This window comes from Myodes glareolus, chromosome 20 (genome assembly GCF_982192425.1).
Source record: "Myodes glareolus chromosome 20, mMyoGla1.1, whole genome shotgun sequence".
Taxonomy (NCBI): domain Eukaryota; kingdom Metazoa; phylum Chordata; class Mammalia; order Rodentia; family Cricetidae; genus Myodes; species Myodes glareolus.
This window is the reverse complement of record NC_142045.1, coordinates 56417233-56444980: the sequence shown is the minus strand read 5'-3', so window position 1 is coordinate 56444980 and position 27748 is coordinate 56417233. Positions and strand designations below refer to the sequence as shown.

The following is a 27748-nucleotide window of genomic DNA, read 5'->3' as shown; positions in this document are numbered from 1 at the left end:
CGGTGCTTTCTGACCTCCATATGTGTGCTGTGGCATGTGCACACAGATAGATAGATAGATAGATAGATAGATAGATAGATAGATAGATAGATAGATAGATAGATAATAGATAGATAGATAGATAGATGATAGATAGATAATAGATAGATAGATAGATAGATAGATAGATAGATAGATAGATAGATAGATAGATAGATAGATGGATGTTAGATGACACATATATACATACATACAGAAATAAATGTGACGACCACTGCAGAAAAAGTACGAAACGCAGTGCGCCATAGATAGCCTCGGGATGTAATTGACATCTTGAGGACGTGAGCCCCATAAGGATGGCTACGCAAGACTGGCCAGATACATTTCCACAGTGACAGCCTGCCTGCTCTTTCTGAGGAACAGAAGAGTGCAGAGTACCCAAAGTAGGATGAATTGTCCACAAAAAAAAAAAAAAAAAAAAAAAAAAAAAAAAAAAAAATGAGGTAAGATGGGGCTGGAGAAATGTCTCGCTGCTTAAAAACACTCGCTGCTCTTGCAGAGGTTGGAGTTTAGTTCCCAGCACCCTGGTTAGGCAGCACAACCGTTTTCAGCTCCAGCTTCAGAGGAGAGAATGACTTCTTTATCTAGAAGGACACACACACACACGCGCACGCGCGCGCAGGCATGCATGCATGCAAGCCCGCACCCACATCTTTAGAAACAGCAGGTCAGAGAAGTGGTTAGATGGCACGGGAGTCAGATGCCGTTAACTCTGGTTTTAACTTGAAGAGAGTCAAATCCTGGAGAAGGCTGTTCTGCCCCAGTGATTGCAATGGTCTCGCTCTCAGTCCTGATTGAAAATAGAATAACAGAGAAGAAGGAGTCTAGCTTGGAGGCTGTTGCAGTAAACCGTGTCAGAGATTATGGACCATATAAAACTGCTGGAGGTATGAGGGGCAGTATTCTGAAGTGGGTTATTGGATAGGGAATGTGAGAGGAGGAGGAGTCAGGAGTGACTCCAAGGATTGGGGGATGGCTGCAGCAAGGACTCTACTAGGTATGCAGCAACTGAAATGAAATCAGTGTGTCAAAAAATACCCACACCCCATGCTGATCACAGCACAAAAGTCAAGGTTAGAAATCCACCCTTGCTTCCGTCAGTGGATAGATGGAAGAAAGAAAACATGGTGCAGATATACGTGTGCGCTCTTCAGTCACAGGACAATGAATCCCTGCTTGCTGCTACATAGGTGAACATGGACAGCCATGTGCTGAGTTTGATAAACCAGATTCAGGCGGAAATACATCACACCCTTACTTGTGGAAATGAAAGCTGATTGCTAGAGGTATAGAGTGGATTAGCAGAAGCTAGAGAGGAGTGGGCGGGAAGAGTCAGTCACCGGGTACAAAGTGATGAGAAAATAAGGTCTCTTGTCTAATACACAGTATGGTGACTGCATTCATTAGTAACATAGCATAATTTCAGTATCACGAAAAGAGAGGATTTTGAATGTTTCGCTACAAAGAATAATAGGGACTTGAGTGATAGATGCTAGTTATGTAGATTTGATTTTTCTCACACACTATAGGAATAGGAATATATATTCATATATATATGATATGTGAATGTACACATCCACATATATAGGATATATGTATGGATATATTCATATATATAAATATATGTAGAAACGTATGTTCATCAAAATATCCCATTATCCTCCATAACTTGTATAATTATTATGTGTTAATTGAAAATATAATAAAACCAAGGTACAGAAGAGAAAGTCTAAGAAAACTGCAAGGTTTGGGGAGGGAGGGAGGAAGCTCAGAGTCCCACATATGATTTTGTTCCATTAGATACAAATTAGGCATCCAGTGAAGACATCGAGAAGTAGGAAGGCTGGGAAGTTAAATTCCAGGGATTCGGGAGATTCAGAGAATGCTTCAGACACATGGGGGAAGAGTTGGAATGCCAATATATATTTGGCGCTTAAAACCATGAAATCAATGTGCTCACCAAGAAAGTGAGAACAAAAGAAAGTGAGAATCTGGGGAGAGGAGGACTCCAGGAGACTCAAGAGAAATCTAGGACATAGGAGAAAACCAGAAAGTCAAGTGGGAAGTAAGGTCATCCCTGAACCAAGAACACATGTCACACCAGGACAGAGGTGAACCATCGCCCTCAGCAGTGTGGAGTCGTGAGAGGCACCGGAAGGAACTGATACATGCTTGGAGTACACACAATGTTTTGCGTTTCTGTCTTTTAAGGTTTTTGTTGGTTTGTGTGGGTTTTTTGTTTGTTTGTTTGTTTGTTTTTTAGTGGAGAAGAAGTAATAGTCAGGTAGTCACGGGGGGGGGGGGGGCAAGAGAGTTCGCAGTGGGAGAGATAGCATATTTGTGAGCTGACAGAAAACCTCTAAAAGAAAGAGGAACTGGAAAGAGAAGAGCGACCAGAGAGTGGAGAATTGTTAGAATTGTTCCCATGGCTGACTCAGCCGAGTGAGGTCCCGTGTGGAAGCTGGTGTGCTGGGTTTACGTTCTGCTGCGTAAACTGCTTGACATGGTGCTTAGCAGTTATAGACAGACAGACAGACAGACAGACAGACAGGAAGTCTTCGCTTCATTGAAGGGAGCAAGCTGATGTGATCTGACCATAGTGCAGAAACCCTCGATGGTCAGATGCATAGAATGCTGACAGAAGGCAAAGACGGTAGTAACACTGAGCCACACTGACTAGTGCTCAGGACTTGGGGCCGTTAGAACAGATACCTGACAGAGAGTAGGAAAACAGTGGGTAATGTCTGCATTGATTGATGTAGCAAGTCTGCCAGAGTCTGGATCTCACATGGTACCTGAGTCCTAGGAGATGCTCATTTTTAATTCGACAGTATGAAACCCCGGTCAGCTGCCTCACGATCATCACATGGCACAACATGTCCACACACTTGTTGGGTCTCTTTACAGACTACACTGACTCTCCAGGCTGCCCTGTGGAACAGAGGAAGGCCAGTAGTAGATGCGCGGCTGCCCTTCCCCTGGGGAAGCAGATGCGGTAGACTCAGTCTTTCTGACTTAGATTCTCCATTTGCTCCATTTCTGACCTATCTGTATAGTCAAATTCAAATGGAAAGAGGAACCCAGGTACAGACTAGGGTGGCAAGGTAGTTCCCACCTCCTCTAAAAACAGCACTGCCGCCCTTGGGAGTGGATTTTTTCACATTTTCTATTGATCCTTTGACTTCATAATTGACAGCTGAATGTCTGTAAGAACACCGTCATGGCAGGTTGACTTGCTTTGGGGGTCACTATGAGAAGACTCTCCAAGTGCTTCTACCAAACACAAACCTCTGAAATGCACCTTTGCCTCCTGATGTCTATCCATACTTACACAGCATCAAAGCCTCCTGGTAGACTTTTCCTGTTATTACAGCCTCGGGGAAACATGACAGGAATCTTCAAAGATAACTGTCATTTCTTTGAAATGTTAGGATACAACTCTTTTCCAACATTCCATGTGCATTAAGAAACCATTGAGTTGAGTAATCCTCTAAACACTATTGTTTCTCCCGGTGAGTGTGTGTGTGTGTGTGTGTGTGTGTGTGTGTGTGTGTGTGTGTGTCACATGAACACACAAACATCCTTGAGCGTTCTTGCAGAAGCCAGAAGAGGACACCAGATGTCCTGTTCTGTCACTCTCACCACATTTCTGTGAGACGGGGTCACTCGCTGAGTGTGGAGCTAAGTAGACAACGAGCCCCAGAATGCTCCGGTCTGGGGGACCCCACAGCTCTGCAGTGACAGTCACACGCATAGCAGGGGCCTAGACTTTACATGGATGCTGCGGAGCCGGCTCAGGTCCTCATGTTTGCACAGCGAATGCTCTTACCCACTGAGCCATCTCCCCAGCCCCACTGTTAATTTTCGAAGTCCTAATTTTTGTCTGTCATGAGCAGGAATGTAAATGTTTTAATTCTTTGAGAAAAGTGCTATAGTAAGTTTATAGTTTCTCTGCCTCAGACAACCTATATTTAGGGAAGGAACATTTCTAATTCAATTTACAGTGATGTCAAGAAACAACACGTATCTGCAGGCAAAGATAGGAAAAACAGGCAGGAGTACACAGCGATAGCTCCACTTAAATAAATAAACTTTTGGTACTGCTGATTAGGTACACAGGATTATTATATGTTTAATTGGCTAACGTGACAATTTGGAATTACTTCTAGTCACATTTAATTGGATTTGCAATCTCTGGGGAAAAAAGAAATAGAGAATCCTAGCAAAGAGACAGCTATAAAAGTAAACTGTTTTCCAAGGGGTGCTAAGTAATGAATTAATATCCATTCCACAATAGTTTTAATATCCCCCGGCTTAATAAGACCAATGCATTGACTATATGCACTGGATCTGGAAGCTAATTCAATTAGACGCAAAGTTGGGAGGGGGTTATCTGTTGAATTGTAGTTTTGTTTTGTTTTTTTAATTTTCAGTTGCATAAAAGCAAATTTAATCAGAGATAAATAATCTTTTAACTCAGGTAAAGCCTGAGGTGTACTTAAATGCCCGTCTAACAGTCCAGAGCTGCGCTAGGCTTGCAGACATCTTAAAGTCTGGGTGCATGGTGCAACATAGAGCTGGTAAGAAACACAGTCCCACAAAAGGGAGCCGTTAGGATCCGCTGCTCTGTACAGCGTTTGATGCTTCGTACAAAAGACCAACGCACAGCACAAGCATCTGTGCATAGTACTCTTGGGCAACTTGAAAAACAGTCAGCTACATACTGTGTCCTAAAAAGTGTTCTGCTTTACTTACTCTTACTCAGGTTAAATGTGCACATGGTTTGTGCATGCTGTCTATTGCTTTCCCTCTGCCTTGTAAGCTCACGGTATTTTACATCTGTTTTGTTCCAAGGAGTGCCATGATTGCTGACTACATGTTCTGGCTCTGCGGAGGAAGCGAGCACTGTGTAAGCAAGCTCATCAAACTGTACTGGCAGGTAAACACCCATGCCTCAGTGAGGGAGGAGGAGCGCGTCCCATTTCTAGAAGCAAATGAAGAATGAGTGCTTAAAAGACCACTGAAGAAGGTAGCTCTGGGCAAACCAATCAGACAGCCACCGCCCAGCGGTAATGTGTCTGTAATGAAGGAGATTTCTGAAACTAATTTTAAGGACAAAATTCAGGGTTGTTAACCGCTGACCCGTACTGGAGTTTTACAGCTCAGTGAAACTCAGACATCACAGGAACTATTTTTCCAGGCATACTGTGATGACGCGGTCCTCTAAAATACACTGCACCTCTGTGCGTCCTTTCTGAGCTACAGGCTTTAACAGCAAACATCTCAGGGTGACAAAAAGTTGAGGGGAACATGGGTGACAGACTGGAAACTGGGCGACAGCAGACGTTCTGTCACCAGCTTCTCAAAGCGACAGCAGGATGTCCTCTCAGAGCCCTGGTAGACGAAAGAGAAGCCACCATTCCTCAGAGTTGTGAGGAAAACTTGACTCATTAGCTCGCTCTTTCCATTTAAAATTCTCAGTAACTTTTATGTCTTCCCATTCAAATACTTGAAGCTCGATTTACATTTTTAAATTAGCCCTGTTGTATTTGAGACCTGTCATAAGGGAGAAAATGGGGAGTGAGTTTTGGATAAACACTTTTAATCACCAAAAGAATTCCCTAATAATAATTAGATAAATATGAAAAACAAAGCAAAACAAACAAAAATCAGAACAAAGCAGTTACAGTGGCCGGAGGCAAGGTAAGAACACGCAGCTCCCAACACCCAGCAGCTTGCCCCCACCTGTAAATCCAGCCCCGCTGGGATCCAACTCCTTCCTCAGCACCTGCACTCACACGTGTGATTCCCATGCTCACACACACGCATACATATATTTAAAAAGAATGGTATTTTTAAATATTAATTGTAAAGAATTGGTAGATATGAGAAACGAGCAAGCAATATGATGCATACAATATCTGACGTCTGATTGGAGAATTTCCAAGGTATCTTAAAAGATGCAAGAGAGAGTTTGAATCTCAGGAAGGGATCAGCAAGTCTGGTGTGGAGTCGTTCCTAACAAAGGTTTGATTTGAGCTATTCATTCACAAAACCAATACGTAGTGTGTGCATGCTGCACTTCCTGTATTGAGTTAGGGGGAAATGTATTCAATGCAGGCACATATAAAGAACAAATTATAAGGCTGATGCTTTTAAACAAGAGTTTTCTTTCCTTTATTTTTCAAAAAACATAAATATTCTCATTTTATTCACCTTAAAGTAAGAAAATAATCTCCACTTGGCAATACGTACATGTTTGCAATGACAAAAATTAACATCAAAAATTCTATATTTTGTTATTCAATATTAATAAGTGATAAGAAAATACACTCTTCATTGTATTCTTTTAATTGGAAGGAAGCAACCTGCCTAGTGAGACGAGCCCCTGGCTGCAAGCAAGACCTGCGTCAGATGAGCTCCAGTCTCAGCTAGCCATAAACCCCTAGTTAAAATCAGTCTCTGGCTTCAGTAGAGAGTAAGAGGTGACTGACACACTGAGAAGATTATCCTCAAAGCTCATTTCACTACTAAAACTTCATCCAAAAATCTTAGACTCATCCAAAAATGACATCAGAATTTTTAACAAAAATGAAGCCGCTGTGAAGTGAGGAATGCCTGGCTATCTAATCTGCCCTAGCAATCTCACTTATCAGCTTCATAATACTCCTTGACATTACACTATATAGATACATGGATTACATCTGCGCATCCATTAGTAAACAACCATTAAGGTTGAACGGTCAGAGTCCAGGGATGTAGTGTGTGCATGTCCTCTATCACTTGGGAGGCTGAGCAGGAAGACCCTGTCTCAAAAAAATTGCCTAGACCAGCACTATTTTCTTCTCCTTTCTAAGATAAGAAGCGTATGCAAGAAAAGAGCTAAGATAATGAGGAAAGGGACGAAGATGATGACGTATGAAAATGCTATAATGAAATTCACTATGATATAAGTTAATTCAAAGAATGAAAAAACAGTTACTATATTGTAGGTAGTCCCTAGCGTAAAATGGTTGATTTAGGAATATTTTTTTTTTAACTTCACACTTGTTTTGGTTTTAGTTTTGGTTTTTTCACCCACAGTACAGCATTTAACAATCTACATGAGATGGTCAATGTTTCATTATGAAATAGCCTGGCTGCTAGATTTGCCTAGACAAAGCCCGATGCAAGTGTTCTGAGTGTGTTCAAGGTAGACATTTGCCACGCTGGATGCACTGAAGGCATTTCAGTTTAGATGGGTGAGGCTTCAGGAGCATAATGCCTCTGTAAGTCCAAGTGCCTCTGCCAGTTCCCTTTTCAAGTGCATAAAACCCTGACTCCTCTGCTTAGTTAGTCTCTGTGGAGGTCTTAGTGTAGAAATGGAAACTTTCAGAATGTGAAGATTCTAGTGCCAGGCTCCATGCACTCTGCATTTATTGACCCACAAACTGTCAAATACAACAGAACTGATCTGTGCCACTGTTAACTCAGGAACATCCTTCGAATGCATTAGAAACACTTTCCACATCATCACTCCATCAGGGATGGAAAAGGGCATAGCAGTCTGTGCCATATGACAGCTCACAGTGAGCTACAGCACTCGGAATAAAAGTGTTTGCGCATCTTATTCTATAATAGCATCACCTCTGCAGAGGTCAGGAGGGTTGAAAATAACTTCTGATGGCTGCATTAGAACACACTGTCCCTGTAGCAAGATGACCAGTCTTCTGCCACCAGCCATCCTTGTGGAGAACATCTTGAAACTTCATCACAAGGCTGTGCCAATCAGCAAAATGGGGAGTGCTTGGACGGGCTGAAAACTGGATGTTTGAATCAGATGCCTTCAGAGACAGGTGTGTGTAGGGGGGTGTATATGTGTGTTCCACAGAGAGGCCAGAAGAGAGTGTTAGATGCCATGGAACTGGAGTTACAGGCAGTTTTCAGCTTCTCAGTGTAGGTGCTGAGAACTGAACTCTGGTCTCCTGAAAGGACAGCAGGCATTCTTTTGCACCAAGCTGTCTCTCCTACCTTTGCAATAATGTTAATATAAAAACGTTATCCAGTCAGAAGATCCATTCTACCTTCAGCCCCCAGCTCCTTAATGGCAGTCTAAATTGTCCAGAATCGTATAAACAAGGAGGTTGCAACCTTCCACTGACATAGACTCTCAGCCATGTGTTTACAAGACATTCGTAAGTTTGCACGACCTTGTCTTCTGCAATGAGATCGCAGACCGACCCTCTCTGCACTGCTCATCACTTGGAACCGGAAAAGGCAGCAATAGAAATTTTACTGTAAAACAGAGAAGTGCAGAGAAATCCCACTGAACAGGAGCAAGCTGGCCAATCTTCAGTTCACTCCCCACCGAATTTTTATTTTCTCAATTTTCTTCACCAATATGCAACCTTCAGGTCTTCAAATCATAATCTCAGTACTTGCTGAGAATCAGATTCAGTTGACAAACATCCAATCCAGAATAATGCTCACAAACATCACACACACACACACACACACACACACACACACACACGAGCACATGAGAGAGAGACAGAGGCAGAGACAGAGAGACAGACAGAGAAGACAGAGACAGATAAAAAAAAGGGTGTTTATTTATCTCATTGCATTAGAAATTGACCTTAACATCAAAGCAACACTGAAAAAGAATTATGACTTTTACTTTATTATAATAAGGTTGTAATTTTTCTGGTATAAGAAGCTGAAATGTTTGACATAACATTAACTTCAATGTTTTATTTTAATGGCAGCAAATAGTAAAACTTGGACTAACAAAACCACCAATTGCAAATGGAGTCACAGCTGCTGTAGCTCACAGCATCTCAGGTGTGTAAACACCAATCAAGAAATACCAACATCTTCTATTTGAAATCATATGACATCACTTCCTCTCCTTAGGCCACTGAGGTCTTTGTTAGGATGACATCATCAAGGTTATCTACGCCAGCAATTTCTTCCAATGTTAAGATAAACGATTTGCCATGTGTCTATAGTGTCTCCACTGAAAACTCTTGGGAAGCTGTCAGTCTCAGCTCCAGGGCTGGAAGGATTCAAGTTATCTGACTCTAGGCATTTCATTTAGAGATGCTGATTAGAGAAAGGACAAGAGGGAGGTCCCCCAACAGAACTACTTACAGTTGACTTCAGCATCTTCAGGTCAAAGCTTCCCCTCACTTGCAGGCTATAATATCCAGTCATCACAAAGCTACAGTCTAGAATGAACCCATTATCAAATTATACTACATTTTCTTTATCTTGAAAAAATGCAAAACTACTAAGCAGACAGAATCCTTTCTAAACCCCTATCTTCAGAGAGACTTCTCTAATAAGAAAGAATTCCACAGTGGCTCTTGCATCGAGACAAAGGGCTCCTGAAATGCTCTGCTGCTTGGCTGTGAGGAAGCCAAGGACTTTCACAGCAGGAGGGAGCCCTCTTTGGGGATTGTTGGAAAAGCTGTTGACACCAACACAGGCCTGTGCAGAGAGCCTGACATGCGGAGCCTCTTTCCGCAGTGAAACAGCAAAGGCTGGGGCAGTGCCAGCTTCACAGGTTCTCCATCTGTGCAGAGAACACGGAAACGTCCCATCCAATTCAAGTTGTACTTGGCATTGAAATGTTCTTCATCTCACAACTATCAGTGGCCTGCATAGCTTCCAAAGAAAGCTCACTAAGAAGGTTTTTGGATTTTGGGTTTGTTTGTTTGTTTGTTTGTTTGTTTGGGTGTGTTTCTTCTCTTCTCAATGGACAGAACCAAAAACTGGATATCCCCTCCTCACGTGCCCAAAGATTTAGTAGGCTATATTGACCCCCAAGGTATTCCCGTACATGTCAGGGGTTGAGCCCACCTAACTGCTTCTTCTCTTTTTACACAACACTCTTTATTACCATGACCCCTTTTGTCCTTGAAATTGGGCCTAGAAGAGATACCTGCTGCTTCTAGCACTAAAATAAAATAATATCCCAAGCACGTTCATGTCATAGTGCGCTTCCATCAACTTTGCTCTAGTCATTAAAACTTGAAATCTTTATAGTTCAGCCATGCAGACACTTTTGAAGTTGGTGACTACTTTTCTTATACACTGAGAAGCAGCCTTCATCGTTCATATTAATTTGCCATTAACTATTTGTAGTCATGACACTACATGCTAGGGAAACAGAAGTAAGCAAATAGACATCATTCCCTCCTGAGAGACCACACATAGCTTTCCTCCTCATCAGCAGCATCTCTTTCTTCAGCTTCAGTTACCCACAGTCAACAGAGACTTGAAAATATCAAATGGAGGTCAGGTGTGTTGGCTCCCACCTGCAATCCCAGCACTCTGTACGCAGAGGCAGGTGCATCTTCATGACTTTTAGACCAGCTTCACCTATGTGGTGAGATCCAGTCCAACCAGGGACGCCTAGCGAGCCCATCTTGATAAAAAAAAAAAAAGAGGGAGCAACAACGAGGCAAAGAGAAAAGAGGAGGAGGAGGAGGAGGAGGGCCCAAAGCTAACCTGCATGCCATTTGGAGTAACCCGATGACACACCCCCACGTTAAATCCCACAGTAGTCATTTCATCCTCCAGGCCGTTGATGATAGTATACAGTACTTGTGTTGAGTTGGCACATATCCTTAGTAATTGGCCCTAAGTAGAGAAGTAGTGATTCTCACATGTCAAAGGACGTATGTGAAGGGCATCCTTTACGTGAGAAAGCAGAGGCACAGTAAGACAGAAAAGGAGAAAGCACATTCGCATAACTCTTGTTGCTTTAACTCTTGTTACTCCTCTCTGCTGCTAATCTCTCATTGTGCCTAAATTATAAACTATGTCTGATAGACCTTTTGCATGAGGGAACATACCTCCTTTAAGTAGGATTAGATATAATCCATAGTTTCAAGCATCTATTGAGAGTTCTGGAAGACTTCCGTCATGGGTTAGAGAGAAACAACCATATTCTACCGTAAGATATTTACAAGGAAGAATTACAGGACTGTAAAGTAATTGGAGCACATAGCACTGCTTAGTATGCTGTCTCTCTTCCATGGTGCTGTCAAAGCACATTGCAAAAATGCCACCCAATAAGTTGTCTAATAAATCAATCAAATTAAAAATTAGTTTGACATGAAGCCAAAACCAGTAACATCTAACATGAGAATATTTTGCGATCATTGTTTTGTAATTAAGAAAGTCAGTGATTATGCAAAGAAGTGCTAATTGCCCTGATTTTATACTTATGCATTGTATATGTGGATCAAACAATCACACTGTACTCTATACATATGTACAACTATTTTCTGATTATAAATTACATACCTGTATACATATGTATATGAAAGCAGGGCTCTCACAGGCTGCACACTATACAGTTACTTGTGGTTGTCTGAATGTAAGACCAGCTCTCTGAATTAGCTTGCACAGCATGGGAAATGGATTTCTTTAGTCAGGAAATCGTTCAGCGTTTTCCTGTACACATGCATATGTGGTCTTTTTGCCTTGTTTTGGTTTAGTTTGGGTTTTCTGAGACAGAGTTTCACTATAGCTTTGAAGCCTGTCCTGGAACTACCTCTTGTAGATCAAACTGGCCTCCAACTCACAGAGATCCGCCTGCCTCTGCCTCCCAAGTGCTGGGATTAAAGGTGGGTGCCACCACTGCCCAACCACACGTATGTGTTTGAAGCTCAAAATTACAGATGCCTTTCTAGCTTCCACTGTGTTGAGACTTGTAAGACTATATGGAAAAGGCTGCTGTCTTACAAGGTTTTTTGCAGTGGTTGGTGTTCATGCTCCACGAATGTCCAAGGCATTGGCTATTCATTTCTTCTGTTCAAGATGATCACAAAGGAAGCATATAACCATATAAAAGTCTCTGTAATGACCAGTGAACCTTGTAGGTAATTTGTCTCTGGAATGAGTTGGGAGTTCAGACTAACAATAAAGCCTAGCTTTCTACTCTTGTTTTTTTCTTGATATTGCAAAGTCATTCCAATATTACTCACTTACTTAGTGAAAACTTACGTCTCTACATCAGAACAAAAATAAAACCTTCAACATGAAATTATAGGTAAAGTAAGGTCAACGAACCAGAAACATCTATCATTATATTGAATAAAACACCTACATTTTCTAGAGAAGAAAAAGTGTGCTCCCTAGGCATGTGCCTCCATGTGAGCATTCCCCACAGAAAGATACAAAGTAGAAATTCCATGTGCGAATCTCACTTAATGGCCAGTGTTCATCATATGCTTATTTACTTGGCCTTGTCAGACAGAGTTTGTAAAATGGATGCCTGGTGTCTGAAAGCAGCCAAGTTACTGAAGATTATTCAGATTATACATAATTTGAGAAGTGCCAAAGCCACTTACCCAAAGATATTTCTCCATCAAATGCCACACATTGTGCTTAAACTCCCACTACTTGGCATCAACACTCCAGTCGCCCTTGGGTCAAAAGCAAAATAAATTTGATCTGGGAGAGCTTAACTCAGCAATGGGTGATCTCTGGATAGAATGATGGAAATGGGTTTATCGAGGCTCTTTGGGAAGCTGAAAGGACATAACGGAAGGAACGCGAGCAGGAGTAAAACAAAGAAAACTGACAGAGCGCCCTGAGACTGAGCGCTGTGCGTGGAGCAAAGGATCCTGGGAAGGCAATGGTCCTGATGCTGACTGATGCTCACTCCCTGCAGAAAAGTAAACAGAAGCCCTGTAGCAGGAGGGAAAGTGCAGGGCTGAGGACCAAGCTCCAGGCTCGGGTCTGCTGCTAAATCCTGGCTTCATTCCTGTATGGATCAACTAAAACTAACGTGCTAATGTTACATGACAACCACCGTAAAACTCCCAGTAATCAGCATGACTCAGATTCAGATGATCTAGGCTACTCTTCATTAGGTTCATCTCCAAGCTTGAGAGATGTCTACCTATGTTCCGCACATCTTTCTACCTCCCTTGACCGACAACATTTTACTGTGGTTCCTAGAAGGAAATGTGGCATTCCACGAGAAAACCAGAGTACAGTCACTATAATCCTCTGCGCCAAGTGTGCTCACATCAGGAGAGCCAAAGGAAGTCACAAGGTCAACCCCAAGCATTAAGGCAGTCCTGCCCACTGCAGAACCAGGGCAGAGTCATGAATACAATATTGGCACAAGATGGGGGAATGAGGAGATCAACAAGGGTACACTATTGTTCTCTTGGCTTAGGCTTCTCTGTGATAAAGTACTAGGCCACCCTCAGTGGATCTCAACGGTGGTGTCTAGGGCCAACTGCTTTAGGATCACCTGGATTAAGAGGCGATCCTGTTTCATTTCTCTTGGCTGTGTCCAAACTTCCCTAACAAAAAGCAACTTAGGGGACAAGGGATTTTCTCCAGCATACTATTCCAGATGACAGTGCACCACTATGGATAAGTCACTGCAGGAACTTCAAAGCTACACATCACACCCATAATCAGAAAAAGAGAACAATGCATGCTTGTGAGCTAGCTTCTGCTTGCTTACACTGAGCTCCACTCTAATCCGGTTCAGGACCCCCGCCAAGGGAGTGGTGCCCACATCAGGCGGTGTCTTCCTACCCTGATTAACTAAGACACTCGCCCCCCAGGCCAGCCTTTAACACATGCCATCCCTCACTGAGACTCTCCCAGACACCTCTATGGTGGGTCAATTTAACAACTAATCTAACCATTAGAGATGGGGGGGGTGCTCTAGCCCCTATCCCAATGACTGCCTTGAACTAAGTGTAAGCGCATTCCAAATCTGCCACGTTCATAGCCAGGTTAGCCTACCCTGCAGCTTACCTGGAGCTGCACGAGGGGGAAGGGCTGGGAGAGTCTGCCTCTGTCCGTCCACAATGTCTTTCCTCCTGGGAGTTAAGCCCTTCGCGCTTCCAGCTGTTAAGTATGAGTAATTGCTGTCCCCATCCCGCCATGAGAGCTCTCCCAGTGCTTCGGTGGCCTGGCTTGCTGCCATGGCACAGCTACACCACGATGGCCACTGAAGTCTTCTGAAGCCACTTGCCTGAAAAGAGATTTGTCTATTAAGATAGGCAATATTGAAATTCCCATTTTACAAAATGTCCTATTTTTTCAATTAGAAGGCAAGCTAAAGAGGAGGTGTCCAAATTGAGATGCAAGGCAAACGAGAGCTTCTTTTCCTGGCTCTTGGAAAAAAAGATAAATATGGAAATGAATTTCTCATCTAATTATTCATTCCTGTTTATATATTCTTTAATGATATGTTTCCATGGTTACCAGCGTTGTTAAATGCTGCCTGTGTTTCATTTTGCTTTGATGCTATTTGAGGCGGCAAGCCAGTAGGAGAGGTTCACTTTTAACTGAAAGGTGTAATGAGGCATATGTTTGATCCAAGGTTGAGTGTTCCCATGAAGGAGATAGTGACCGTGACATTGCTGGTGGTGTGGTTTTGTGTAGTTCTTCACTGGTGTTCTGTAAGTTTTGTAGGCCTTGGACTGAGAAAAAGAAGGGGAAAGACAGACCGTGGGGAAGAGAAAGAAGGGCACAATCTGAACCATACACACATGCAAATTCACATTAATATGACGGTAAGATGGCATGCACTTGATTTGCCCACACTGCCAAGTATGTGGGCTTGCTTCTCCCTCTCCCTTCTCCACACACCACCCTCTTCTTCAGTCACATGCCTGCCTGCACGCTTGGTGCAGAAGCCTCCTCCCAGCAAAGTGGAGCAGCTACTTCACCTCAGTGTGGGATTCGGCCACGGGGCCATCTCCCCAGAAACTGCTTGCCTTTGGTGCCCTGAGCCTCTGCCAAATAATAGCTCTTTTGTCAGCCTCCAGGTCACACAAGAACCTGGAGGCAGAGATCCCTGCCCATGCCTCAGAATGTGCACTGCAAGGGGAAGCATCCTGCCCCCGCCCCATGTTGGCATAGACCATTCAGATTGTTTAGAGAACAGTGGCGTGAAAAATAGTCCCCAGCCCCGCCCCCCACCCAAGCAACACTTACTCTGTCCTAGAAATGCGCGCCAGGCTGTTAGTGACCCTGCTTGGATTTTGAAGAAGTGTCTGTCAATGACCCAGGAAAATCATAGCCCATTCTGTCTTTTTTGTCGTCCCCCCCGCCCCGTCTCTTTCTGTCTCTGTCTCTGTCTGTTTCTCTGTCTCTCTCACTCTATCTGTCTCTGTCTCCCCCTCCCCTTGTCTTCTAAAGAGGTTTTGGGATTTTTTAAAAGGAAGAGTAAACTCTAAATTTCTTTTCATTTTCTCTTATTTGAGAATAATATAGGTTCTAAAAAGGGAGGCACTCTGAGGCTCCTTCTTCTTGGGCAAACTGGCTGCTCAGTGGTCCAGTTCCTGTAGCTCCCCTCCCAGGCTGTCAGGATGGCGCTGACACAAAGGCTCCGTCTGCTATAAACTTGAAATCTGCAAAGGCCTCTTCCTTCATTGTTGTTTGCATCTGAAAAAAAGTCAAAAACTGTTATGAGCAAAACCAAATTTAGAGGTTTTATGGCTATCTTTTATATTTCTCACAGGATTTTATGGGTTATTGATTTACAAGCTTGCAGAGAAATTGAGGTCACTTTTTTTTGGCATCTGGAGATGTACAATTACTATCCTATGAAATCATGGTATTTCCAAGCTGTGCTTACCCAGGTGTAGGATAATCTGTAAAACTCAAAGGTTTTAATGTTTATTTTTTCTGCTATCCTTTGGGTAGTACTACACACCAATTAAAACAGCAGGTTCTCTCTTCTTCAAGTCAGATGACTACATGTTCTTCACTAGCTTCTGAAAACAGCCTGTTCTACCTGTACCTGGGTTGAATAATTTTCTTTTTCCTAACAATTTTCCTTCTCCTAAATAATGAGACCTTGACATTTCAAATGTCAACCTTTAGCATATGACATATTTGATTTTTCTCAGGATCATAAATTAACAATGAAGCTAACCTATTTCTTTTTACAAGAAAGCTTAAGTATTCTTATATGTAGTGCAGACTAAAGTAGGAGTCAACAGCCTCTGAGGAACAATTACATCCAGAGAACCTTGGGGGGATTATTGCCAAGATATGGGGTCCAGAGAGATGGGAATCACCGCATTTCGAATGCGAGCCTTCATTTACCATACTCAGAAGCCCACCTCAATGAGTCTAACAAGGCACATAAACTTCCTTCGTGAGATCATGAAGGAAGCACTTTTATTTATTTTTATCACTTGGAGTTTCAGTTTGCTGTTGAAATAAAAAAGCACATGGAAATATACCCATATATAATACATATATATATATATGCACACATATCAATTTTGCAAAGCCATTTAGCTTATCACAGACATAATTATTCCCCCTCTGAGACATCTTGATGTTCGGTGACATGATCAATAGTCTTATATAGGAAGCCAGCAGCCCCATAAAATCAGATTCCTGAAATCTGGTGGCATGGCCTGGAAGAGATTAATTGCAGGCAAATAAAAGACATGAGAAAAGATAGGAAATGTCTGGTTGTTAGGAAAGTTGAAACTTGAGAGAGGAAAGAAATCACAAAGAGGCAGAAAACCAAAGACAAACTTCGAGTGACATCGGTAGCTGCGGTCATCTCTTCTGAGCGGTTCCAGACACACTGCCATTTGTCCTTGCTCACTGCACAGCAGATGTGCAGCTCCATGAGGGCTCCCATGAGCAAGCCACTCATCTCAAGGATGAACCCATCCTTTGGATGAAGACTGCTTGAACTTTTGCCTGCTATCTAGGATTCCACACTTGTCCTCTGGAGCCATAGGCAAGAAATATTCCCATATTTGGAAGCCTATCTTGGTTGGCTGGCCAAGGCTGTAGACCCACTTATGACTCTCCAGAGTCTAATGGCTCAGAGCTTGAGGCCCTGATGTAGATATAACTGATTTCAGCCCAAGCTCGCTCTCTTGAAATAGTTGTGTGACCTTTGCACCATGCTAGAGAATACTGTGTGATGGAATAAACTGTTTCCCTCATCTGCAAAAGGGCACAGGTCTAGTTTTCAGTGTTATTTTAGGAAACACTTAACCAAATTCACAGAGAACACCCATCTAATTGACAAATGATTTGTGGGTGTGTTCATGAACTGATGGGAGCCCACATACACACAGCCTTTTGCCGTTTGATGACTCACATTAGTCTTTGCACCACACACCCTTTCTGTTTCTTACTCAAAGTCTCAAAGTCATGTCACCTAGTGGCAGCCTAACATAAAACAAATGCTTTGTAGAAAGAGCATCACAAATTTACAAATGGGACAGTCAAGCTCTTGTCCCAACCCTGACATTAATGACATTCATGCAATACCAAGCCAATCCCAATCTGAAACCACTGGTCAAGAACTACAATGAAAAACAGCACACACACTCTCCGGTTATGGTGGTACACAATATAATTCCAGGACTCAGATGGTCAAGAGAGGCGTAACACAAGTAGTTCAAGGGGACTTGGGATATATAGTCTCAAAGGACATTCATTTCATTTAATTAAATAACACATAGCTAGGCATAGGAATGCTTCCCCTCACATAAGTCATGAAGTATAAAGATGAAATACACAAGAAGTGTGCCAACCTGTCTTGACATTTACCCCCGAACTCAGAGGCTAAGACCGTGTGTAGTACCCAGCTGTCCTTATAAAAATAATTGCAGGTAATGTAGCTATTTCTTTTTTTAATACCTTCTAGTGATTCATCTGCAGTCATCAGAACAAAAGTGCTATTGCATCCTAAAGAGTCTGGAGGCCGCTGAAACCCACACATGGAACTCTTGAGTTTTGATCAGCTGGTGTTCCCCCAAGGTGCAAGTGGGAAATTGTTCACAGTCTTCAGAACAAGAACATAATTTAAATTCTATTTATAAATTATATGTACTTTGTCACTGAATGAGCTAAGCAACCTAAGCATATTAATATGGAAGCTCCCCTACCTAGAAACCTTTCATATAATTTTTGTAAATCTTTTCTTTGAGATGGACATGGTAGTTGACAGTATATCCTAATCTAATGAGATGCCAATGGACAAAACTATCCTACTGTGAGCAGTAGGTAAGAAAACTGTCTGTGTTCATCATTGTGAAGAGGGCTTTAGTGTGGCCGTAGTTTAATACAGCCACTTGTTCAGCTATTAATATTGGAGCCTACTTCTGGTTTTCATAACAGAAGAATTAGGAGTCTGCTATAGCCAGGCAGTGGTGGTGCCTTTAACCTCAGCACTCTGGAGGCAGAGGCAAGTGATCTATGAGTCTGAGGCCAGCTTGGTCTACAGAGTGAGTTCTAGGACAGCTAGGACTACACAGAGAAACCCTGTCTCGAGTAATGGAAAGAAAAAAGATTCCACGGGAAGGAAAAAGGAAGGGAAATTGATGTTTGATCTCCCAGAAATTTACAATCTAATTTTAAAAATGCAAGCTTTCAGTACAGGAGAAATCATTGCTTTTGGAGACTGCAGCCCTTGCTTCTGTTTTTAATGCTGTGACCTTAGATGAATCACCAGAACTCACACACTTGTCACTCAGTTGGTATGAAATTGTACCATAGATCTTTCCCTCCCCCAGTTCCATGTTGAAGGTAGATGCAAATAATTTCTACCACTAAATACAAATGATTAAAAATTATCACAGGAACATCTTTAGCTCTAAAGTTCTGGAGTGATTCAATTAACAGAAGCACCATTGACCATCGAAATCCAAACCTAAGCCAGGCATGCGGCTCACTTTTGCAATTCCAGCACTTAGGAGTCTGAGGCAGGAGAATTACCAGACTTCGAAGCCAGCCTACACTAAATAGTGAGGCCGACTGTCGTGGTGCACATCTTTAATCCCAGCACTCAGGAAGCAAAGTCAAGAGGATCTCTGTGAGTTTGAGACCAGCCTGATCTACACATCAAATTCCAGTACAGTCAAGAGTACCGAGAGTGAGACGCTGAGAGGGAGTGGAAGAGAGAGACCTTAACCAGAAGGAATGGGAAGCAAGGGTGTATTATATCCACACAAACACATTTATGTATTATGCATATATATATATATTTGCTAAAGAGCTATAGCATCTGCATATAGTGCAAAAGTAAAAGAAAGAAAATTTCTTTAGAATTTAAAATGCTACTCATTTATTATAACTGCTTTTAAACAGCAAGAATTGCAAAGTAGGGAATTCAAGATAGCCATATCCAAATCTGTTTACCTCGAAACCGGTAACCTGACCATGCAATCATTCTTGGTTTACAGACAATGAAAATAAAATGTAAATGCCTCATTTCTTCATCATGAGGAGGTCTATGACTGTCAGGTCCCTGGACTGATGGACCCAGCAGCAAAAGCTGTACACATCTCCTCACAGACACCAGACACCAGGAGGACATTCAACGGCTGTTGCTTCATAAAAGAACTCCTGTCCCGCACAACAGACATTCAGCATAAAGTACTGACCACTGTGGTGAGGGAAAGCAATCCACCGCTACATACTCTATTCTAATATGCTGTTGCATTGATGATACAATCAGAGAAATGTCAGTCCAGTTATCACATAAGTGACACAGTGAACAGCCTGTAGGGCAGTCACATGGAAAGGTAGTTAGGAAAATCTGCTCTCTATTTCAAGGCACTGAAACCTTCCAAATTAAACCTATACATATTTATAGGGATTAAAATTTTAAAATGCCACTTATAAAGTTTTATTTTTCATTTTCTAGTAAATTATGCTTATCATTCAAAATTATATTATTATTCATACAATAACAAAGAGTTATGCTAGCCATTAAAGACTAGGTACCATCTCAACTATATAAGTTCGAGTATAGGAAATTACCCTTGAAAGTAATAACAGTTATTCTGAAAATAGAACAATGGAACCATAATATTCCGTGCCTAATAACACCTATCTAGATGGACTCTATAAGGGTTAAAGAAAATGGCATATATAAAAGCTTGTATTACAGTGCTAAGTGAAAGATGATTATTTTATCTTTAAATGCTGTTTTTCTTTACTTTTTATAGTACAAAAGGCTTAATTGATGGGAATGCATTATGAGTGAGATTCGAATTTCCACTTATTACTATTTCTGTATTAGAACAGACTAATTCTACAACAAACAACCCCATCCGCCCTCACTCTCCGCCACTCAGAAGATTGAACCTTGAGCCCCCTGTGGACTAGATAAACATGTTCTCACTTTAACTGAGTCACGGCCACAAAAGACATTATTATCCTTCCTTTTACCTTTTGTCTTGAGGCAACATCTCAATCAATTACCTAAGCTGGCCTTGAACTCACTCTATGGTCCAGAATGGCCTGAACTCACTCTGTGATCTACGACAGCCTAGAACTCACGCTGTGTCCCAGAATGGCCTGAACTCGCTCAGTGGTCCAGGACAGCCTAGAACTCACTCTGTGGTCCACAATGAATTTTCAGTTCTCTGTTTCAGTCTCCTGAGTAGCTGGGATTGCAGAACTGGGCCTCTAGGCCTGGTTTAGTGTTCTCTTCAGTCCCCAGTGGGAGAAAATACAGTACACATTAAACAATGCTTCATGGACCAGGCCCAGAAGTTACTCCTGCCTACCTTCCCTAACAGCCTGCAAGTGTCTATGAAATTCTTGTCATGTCCGCAGTAGGTTAAACCTTAATTTTTCAAAAGGAAGTGATTTATAATATAAAAGTCTAATTTTAAATTCTATAAAATTAAAAAGTGGTTCCTCTAAAAGCCTCTTAAAGCCTCCCCAGTCTCAATGAATTAGGTTGGGAAAGTCCTGAGGTGCTCTCCAGATCAAATTTTCTAAGAAATTAACTTAGTATGATTGTGGTCAAGACTAATATTGGGAGCAATAAGGAAATAACTTGATAGTCTAAAATTATTTGATTACATTTTCTAATTAGAAGTGACAGAATTCCTTCTTGCTGCATTACTTCCATCAGGTATCAGTCAAGAAATGGGGGAGGTGGCAAAAATAATCTCAGCACCCTGAAATCTTCTGAGTATTACAGCTTCTGTCAGCTTCACTGGGATCCTTCCAGTACTCATGAATTTTTGCCAGGAGGGTCGAGCTCTCTAGGTGTGTGAGAGGGAGATAAATTCCCTCCCTTCTTGTCTATTCACACTCACTTATCTTTACCCTTTGAAGGATTTATCTCCTCCCTCCTCCCTCCTCCTCCTCCATCCTTCCTCCTCCTCCATCCTTCCTCCTCCTCCTCCTTTTCCTCCTCCTCCTTTTCCTCCTCCTCCTTTTCCTCCTCCTCCTTTTCCTCCTCCTCCTCCTCCTCCTTTTCCTCCTCCTCCTCCATGGTCTCCCTGTCACAGTCATCATGGGCAAGGTGACTTCTAGAGTGAACGGTTCTTTTTACTTAGCTAAAGTACGAAGAAAAATTATTATAACTTGCTGTTTGTAGAGGAAATAAGCTGCCCACATGACTCTTGCCTTACGGAATTATACGTTTTTAAGACTTATAAATGCAGGAGTGACAGTGAACTGTTCACTGAGACCCATGGACACATGCATGTGATTTCAAAGCTTCATTTGGAGGAGCAGTGTGGAGAAGATTGCACATTGAACAATGGGACCTGGGACTGATTGCTTCACTATTCTCATGCAAACCATGTCTACTGACATCAACAGAACATTGAAATCAAAGTCAAGCATCGTTAGAAATTTGCTCCTCCTCTGATAGTTTCTTCTTTTACAAGCAACTAAATATTCATCTGGTCTCAATTTCCAAGGTCAAGAAACATGCTTTATCGAAATCTGTATTTTAACTTCAATATTTATATTAAAGTATTCTAATTTTAATAATATTAGTAATAATAGTTGACTTGTTTTTTGAGAATTTCATACATGTTTATAATGAGTTTTAATAATATCCATCCCTCCTCTCCACTCTGATTTCACTCCCAGACATCCTGCTTGCCGCTTCTTGGTGTCTTTTCTTATTTTCTTCTTGCTAACCCACTGAGTCCATTAGAACTATAGGCGATCACCCACTGGAAGATCAGCAACCTATCAGAGGCCTCTGGAGAAAACTGACTGCACCTCATCAACACTCATCTTCTGCCAAGAGCTCCTAGGCCAGGGGTGGGACCTCACGTTACTCTACTATTGGGCTGGAATGTTGAATGACTTGATCTTGTGTAAGTCTGGACAGGCAGCCACAGTTACTGTGAGTTCATGAGGACAATGGCCCTGTCATGTCCAGACTTTTATGTTGGTTTAACTTAACAGCCCCCCAGAATCAAATGTCTCTCTTCAGTCAAAAAATTCCAAGAAAACACAATAACATACATAATTCAGACTATCTATGTATATATTCCATCTTCACATGGCTTTTCATTACTCTATTACTTGTCAATATTTATTTTATTATCTTTACTCCTTTAACCTATGACTGTCTTTTTATATCTGTCTGTATTCTTTTTCTTCTCTCTCCCAAGCCTACATACATTTTTAAACACATTGTGACCCACTTAAAGTTCCTATTGTGTATCTGAAATCCTTTCCTGACAAGGAGCATTTAAGAATGGTAAGCACTGTGGTCACGCTGGCCTTGGCTGCTGTCTCTGCCTTTCTTGCCCTTTCAATATGGCGGAGGTACGTTCACAGCCTCTGTGAGTGGAGTCCTGCTCACTGACCCAGCTCCAAGGATGCAGCAAGTGTATGTCACCATTAACCAACTTGTAGCATGCTGTTCACAAACGCCATTTAAGTGCAGGACCTCCTGAAAGACTCAAGAGGTTTGTGCTAGCAGCACAAACCAGGAAGCCACCATTATTTTAAAGAAGCCACATCTCTCTTTGCTGTCAGTAAACAGAGCCTTTCTGAAAAAAAAAATGTAGCTACTAAGAAGCTGTGCTTAACTCTGTTCTTCTGTGTCTAGCATTCCTTCCCAAGCTGTCTCAATTTTTATGTGGGTATAGTTGTCCCACGCTAGTGCTATTTGTAAGCAGAGATGGCACTTGGGTTTCCATACTGCCCAGACCCCAATAATTATACAGAAACTAAATTAACTGCAATACTGTTTGGCCTACTAGCTCAGGCTTCTTATTAAGTAAGTCTTACATCTTAAATTAACCCATTTATATTATTCTGTGTATCATCACAAGGTTCCAAGATGCCATGTAGCTGTCAAAACAGAAAGATGCCCTGATAGATGATAGAGTATTTTCCTTAATTTGCCAAATGTAAATAGACTAAATATTCTTGCTTGATAACTGTGTTGTATATGCAATTTTATTATGTTAAAATTAAAACCTTCCTTTTTATTTAGACAGAAAGGGGGAGATGATATGGGATTCCTCTCTGTATGATATGAATATGTTTTATTACCATTGATTAATAAAGAAGATGCCTCGGCCTATAGCAGGGCAGACTATAGCCAGGTTGGAGGAGATACAGAGAGAGAGTAGGGAGAGTCAAAGAGATGCCATGGAGCTGCCAACGCAGAAAGACACCCCGGAGCCTTACCAGTAGACCACAGCCTCATGGTGATAGACAAAATAATAGAAATGGATTAATTTAAGATATAAGAGTTACTTAATAAGAAGCCTGACCTAATAGACCAAACAGTGTTGTAATTGAGTCTGGGTGACCAGGAAACCAAAGCATGGTCTTTGCTTACACACAGATATGCCATTTCTGGACATATACCCAAGGGTTCTATATCCACATAAATGCTTGCTTTTCCATGTTGATTGCCACTCTTTTCACAATAACTAGGAAATTCAACATATATGTCCATCAACTTATGAGTGGGTAATGAAAATCTATATACATCTATACACAGTGAGATTTTATTCAGCTCTAAAGAAGAAATCAAATTACAGAATCTGTGAGTAAATGGAACTAGAAAAAGAGTCATACTGAATGAGGTAGCCAAGACTCAGAAACACAAACACTGCATGTTCTCTCTTTAAAATTCTATTTTTTAAATTGGTTTAAACATGTAAGAATCTCTCTCTCTCTCTCTCTCTCTCTCTCTCTCTCTCTCTCTCTCTCTTTGGTTTTACAAGGTTTCTCTGTAGCTTTGGAGCCTGTTTTGGAACTAGCTCTTGTAGCCCAGGCTGGCCTCAAACTCACAGAGATCCACCTGCCTCTGCCTCCCGAGTACTGAAATTAAAGACATGCACCACCACGGCCCAGCTACATGTAAGAGTCTTATGAAAGACACAGTGAGGTCTAAATTACAACAACCATACATACACCAGTAAAACTGATAATCAAAAAGAAATGACCAGTTCCTGTACAAATGCAATACCCAACCACAGAAAAGAGAGAATCCAAACAGAGCAACAAGAACCAATGAAACTGAATGAATAATAAAAAAGCTTTCTCATTTAATGAAGAATGAGGTAGAAGACTTCATTGCTGAACTCTACAATTTAAAGAATGATTAATATCAATTCTTCCTAAATTATTACAAAAATATTGAAGAAAGGGGAGTTCTCTCAAAAACAATATATAAGGCTAGTATTATTCTGATATTAAAAACCAAATGAAAATTACTAAAGGTCAGTATCCTTGACGACACATATTTTCAACAGGACATTAGAAAATTAAACACAACAACATGTTGAAAATCACCATCATCAAGTGGGATGCATTTCAGAGATGCAAGGATGGCTCAACACACACAAAATCAATGAACGTGATACAACCAGTAAACAGGATGAAGACTAGAGGAAACGTGAGCTAGTGCGGTCGCTGTGGAAATCAGTATGGTAGCTTCTCAAAAACTGAAAAGTAGAATTAGCCTATGATGTGATCTAGCTACACTACTCCTGAGAATATATCAGAAAAAAATTAACACAGGGATACTAACGCAAAACTTATTTTAAATGCCAATCAGCAGATAAATGAATTTATAAATGTGGTGTATTGATACAATGCATTTTCATTCAGCTGTAAGAAAAATGAAATTGCTTCATTTTCAGAAAAAAAAATAGACAGAATCTTCCTATTAAACTAAATAAGCCAGACTCAGAAAGACAAACATCGCATGCTTTCCCTCATGTGTGCAATATAGACTTAAACATATTTGTGACTTGAAAGTAGAATGGGGAAATCTGTGGGAGGAAAAAGGGGTCTAAGAGGAGGGAGATGGAAATAAGAAGGGGAACGGGAGAGAAGGAAAGGGCATGCTTTCTTTCATATGTGCAATCTAGCTGGAACAATACATATTACACAGATGGGGGTGAGGAGGCAGAGAGAAGCAGACAGGGGTTGTTTAGGGATGAGAAGGAGACCAGCAAGAAGAAGCAAGGAACTAGAGTGTTGGGGTAAAAATAAGAGAAGTCCTAGTCTACACATTTGTGAAAATTTCATAATAGATTGTTACACTAATTGTAAAGTTGATCATTAGGAGTGCTAGCAGGATGGCATCTGCTGCCAAGTCTGAAGACTTGAGTTCAGTCCCCAGGACCTACATAGGGAAAAGAGTTAAATACTGACTCCTGCCTGCAAACTGTCCTCTGACCTCCACACAATGTTATGTCTCTGACTCTGTAGCTCTCTGTGTCTTGTTTCTCTGTGTGTGACTCTTTCATATATTAAATAAATAATAAATATATTAAGAATATTTGAAGCAATTGATGACTAAATCATCAATAAATAGATCATTGTCTGCCAATGACTCACTCTTATATGTAAAGAGGCCCAAACTCTGCACCAGAAACCAATATAGAACTAATAAAGCAAATCATCAAATTAAAAAGAACTGACAAAAATTAGTAGCACTACTATATTCCAGTAGCAGATTGTTCAAACTAGAAATGAAGGGAGTCATAGCATTTACAACAGATACGGATGCTCAATAAAATTACTATGAACAAATTTAACCAAACAGATGAAATGTCTACAAAGAAAACCAAAATATGGATGTAAGAAATAGAGGAATGACAGGAACAGAAACATATCTCATGTGGATGGACTGAAAGAATCAATATTGTTGAAAATGTCCATAACACCAAAAATATTTACAGAGTCAATGAAATCCCCATCAAAATACTAGAAATCAGAAAAGTTGTACCCTGCCATCTGCATGTAATTGGAAGGCATTACACTGCCTGACTCCGAAATGTCCCACAGAGCTGTAGCGCCTAGGAAGCACTGTATTGGCATACAAGCAGACAGAACAACCGAGGGAACAGAAAAGAGAGGCTGGAAGTCAACCTCTGTGTCTACAACCAGGTCATTATTGATAAAGGTGCTAAGAAGCCACAGGGAAGAAAGGACATTCTTTCCAATAAGCACAGTAGCAGCCATGACTTCCTTTCTGTTCAATGGGTTTGAAGTCCAACTAGACTTCTGTTGTTGCCACCAACATGTGAGTGCCACTTACGCACCTGTCCTGTGACCTTGCCTTGCTGGTCATTGTCACAGTTTGTAAATACTGCATCTTGATATAACTGTTTAATTGCTCCCTTCCTTCTGAAACTTGATCAATATAGACTGGAAAAAAGAGGAACAAGTGACACTAAGTTTATTTAATAAAGCCTCAAGAAATCATATTAGTTTATATTTACCCAAGATTCTATACAACACTTAGATTTTATATTTATATATTTGTATGTATATATGTATGCATGTATGTATATGAGGTACTCCCCACAAGAACAATGGACTAACAAAAACCTCAGTATCAGACAAAATATATCCTTTTCAAAGGTTGTCAAGTTTCCAAGAGGCTCCATCAACAGTAGAGACCACTATGCAGGCCTTGGTTCCCTCTCAGAGGTTGGAGGGAGGGCCCTGTTGCAGAGAACAAGGCACGCTTAGGACACAGAACTCGGGTAATTTGAACTGGATGGGGCCTAAAAGCCCCTTTCCTGCAGTCTAGCCTCTGTGGTACCAGAAAATAAAATTTTCAATTTTAATAAAGCATATAGGCTGAATTTTTCCTAGATTGTTCCATTAACCAGTTACCCAATAATGTAATTACACTAAGTAGTATATGAAATATTGCTCTATTTCTTTACCAGAGCAGTGTGAGGCAAGTTTAAAGTCCAAAAGATTGTCTAGTCCTAGAAAAAAGCAAAACACAGTAATGGTATTTCAGGATCCAATGAATGCAAGAGCAACCCATATACTCAATTCTACTCTAGAGTAATTATCATTTTTCCTTAGGGTTATAATAATTTTCTCCAAGCTTTATTCCTTCTGAAAATGTCTTTCTTTCATTCACTGCTTTGCTCAGTTGTGGGAAAAGTTCTCTCTCATGTAGCCAAGGCTGTCCTTGAACCTCTGTTCCTCCTGCATCTACCTCCTAAGTGATGGGATCACAAGCACATACCACCACGCCCAGCTCGAGAGCGCATTTCTCATTCAGAAACTGTATAGGCAGGCGGTCTGCTCACTTGCCCACTCCCTTAGGTGTCTCTAGGATGGAGAACACGGAGACAAAAGAGTGACCCATGTTGGTTCCCGCTGGGAAGGAGTCTGCTCTCCTACAAACACACCCACAAGGCCCGAATGCAAGGCCTGAAGCGGTAAGCCAAGGGCACAGATCTGCCAAGGAGCAGATCACACTGCCTCATGCAAACCACACTTCTGCCACTTGCAGCAAAGCTGGTGAGTGCTGTCGGGCATGTGCCTTGCCATCCCTGCTGTGAGATGGTTTCATCAAGCTACCCTGCCAGCAGTCACTTACGTTGCCAGCAATTGGAAAAAAAAAAAAGGGCTGGAGCGTGTTCCCTCCATCCTGTCCTGATTGTGATCTTGCTAATGTCTTCCTAGAAGCAAGCTGGAAGATTAAATACCTTCA

The 27748-nt window shown here is 41.4% G+C and overlaps 1 protein-coding gene across 1 annotated transcript in view; it reads left to right on the top strand.

Moving 5' to 3' along the window:
* Spata16 (spermatogenesis associated 16) overlaps positions 1 to 27748 on the top strand; it is a 293053-nt gene that overhangs the window by 189865 nt on the left and 75440 nt on the right. Inside the window, exon 5 of the mRNA XM_048452627.3 lies at positions 4894 to 4978. Coding sequence (XP_048308584.3) covers positions 4894 to 4978 — 85 coding nt within the window. The remainder of the gene's footprint in view (positions 1 to 4893; positions 4979 to 27748) is intronic.